This window comes from Propithecus coquereli, unplaced genomic scaffold (genome assembly GCF_000956105.1).
Source record: "Propithecus coquereli isolate 6110/MARCELLA unplaced genomic scaffold, Pcoq_1.0 Scaffold606, whole genome shotgun sequence".
In the NCBI taxonomy this organism is placed as follows: domain Eukaryota; kingdom Metazoa; phylum Chordata; class Mammalia; order Primates; family Indriidae; genus Propithecus; species Propithecus coquereli.
In genome coordinates this window covers 154,757-156,536 of record NW_012152019.1, presented here as the reverse complement: position 1 = coordinate 156,536, position 1,780 = coordinate 154,757, and the positions used below count along the sequence as shown (strand labels likewise).

The following is a 1,780-nucleotide window of genomic DNA, read 5'->3' as shown; positions in this document are numbered from 1 at the left end:
AAATAAGTATAGGCATTTACCATTTCTTTTTAAATGAAAATAGAAAGGCTTTTGCATTTTTTAAATTCTATAGCATTTAATATAGTTACATATCAAAGATATTACATCCTTTCTGGTACATTATACAAGTGTCTCCCTCATTTGGTCACTTACCTTTACTTTATTAAACTTTATACCATGCAAAAGTTTTCTATTTTTGTATATTCAAATTTATCTATTTTCTCAGGAATATTTTCTACGTTTTGTCTAACACAAGTGGCTGTATTCATTCTTTCTAGTCATCTGCACTACACTGAAAAGAATTTCTAGTTTCCATCTTTTGGGGTCATTTGTTTATCCTCCTTCGTTTCAGATTATCCTGAGCGATCTCGTGGATGTCTCAGGAAGGCTTGGGACTTATTCTGCGGTTTGCAGAAGACAGGACCCAAGCTGACCGAGGAGGAGGAGCAAGCCCTGAGGCAGAAGCTGACTGACACGTCTGAGAGGCCCCTGTGGAAGACCATAGTGGACGCCAACGCCATCCTCCTCCTGGCCGTAGTAGTCTTTGCTTATAGCTATTTTGCCTGAACTCTGTCTGAACCACGAGAATAATTAGTAATTATTAATAATGAAGCAAAGCATAATTTTATTAATTTTCATTTTATAGCTTATTTTGCAAAGGGAAGAGGAGAAGTTGGTAATTTTATCTAGTGAAATGACTCAAGGACTTTATATTTTACTTTTTTCATTCCTTCGTGTAGTTAAGAAAAAGAAAGTTGATAATTTATAAAACTATGAAGCGATCCTATATGTGTGTAAACTGAGTCTAAATAGTTTTTCCAGCTTTACTGAGGTATAATTAGCAAATAGAAATTGTACGTATGCAAGGCAAACAATGAATTAATTTGATACATCTATACATTGTGAAATGCCTGCAATCCAGTCATTTAACACACCCATAGCCTCCTATAGTTTACTTTTTTTGTGTGTGCAATGAGAACAATTAAGATCTACTCTCAGCAAATTTCAAGTACACAGTGCAGAATTATTAATTATAGTCACCATGCCGTAAGTTAATTAGACAGTGAGAACATACTGTTCTTCTGCCTGGAAGTCTGTACCCTTTACCCAACATCTCCTTGCTGTCCCCACCGCTCAGCCCCTGATGACCACCGTCTACTCTCTGCTTCAATGAGCTCAACTTTTCGTTATAGCATTATGCACAATAGCCAAGAACAACCTAAGTGGAAACAACCTAAGTGTCCTGCCGTGGATGAATGATAAATAAAATGTGGTATATGCATACAATGGGATATTATTCTGCCAAAAATAAAGAAGGAAACCCTGCTATTTGCAATAACATGGATGAAGTTGGAGGACATCATGCTAAGTGAAATAAACCGCACACAGAAAGACAAATACTGTAGGATCCACTCCTATGTGGAAACTTTTTGTTTTAAGTAGCTGATCAGGCAGAATGCCCTACATCATACTGGTTTTCTGCAGTTTCCAAAAATTTCCATTTCAAAGGAATACTTCCCCCAACTTTGCCTCACCTAGCCACCTCCTCATTTAAACAACAGTGACTTCCTCCAAGTGACTTTCACCTCAGAAATCTCAATGATTTGGAAAAGAAAAATATTTCCTAATAGTTGAGGAGAAGAGTGAGCTAGATATATCTCATAAATATGTTTTTAATATGCTAGAAATTATTAGCTTTTGTCTTAAAGCCATCCCCCACTAATCGCTACATCAAACCATTGATATTTTAAGCAGTTTTATTAAAATATAATCCACATAC

General features: G+C 36.1%; 1 protein-coding gene across 1 annotated transcript in view; it reads left to right on the top strand.

Annotated features, from left to right (window-relative positions):
- LOC105822374 (low affinity sodium-glucose cotransporter-like) overlaps positions 1–567 on the top strand; it is a 73,747-nt gene extending 73,180 nt beyond the window's left edge. The window contains 1 exon segment of the mRNA XM_012659353.1: positions 353–567. Coding sequence (XP_012514807.1) covers positions 353–567 — 215 coding nt within the window.
- Positions 568–1,780: the final 1,213 nt, after the last annotated feature.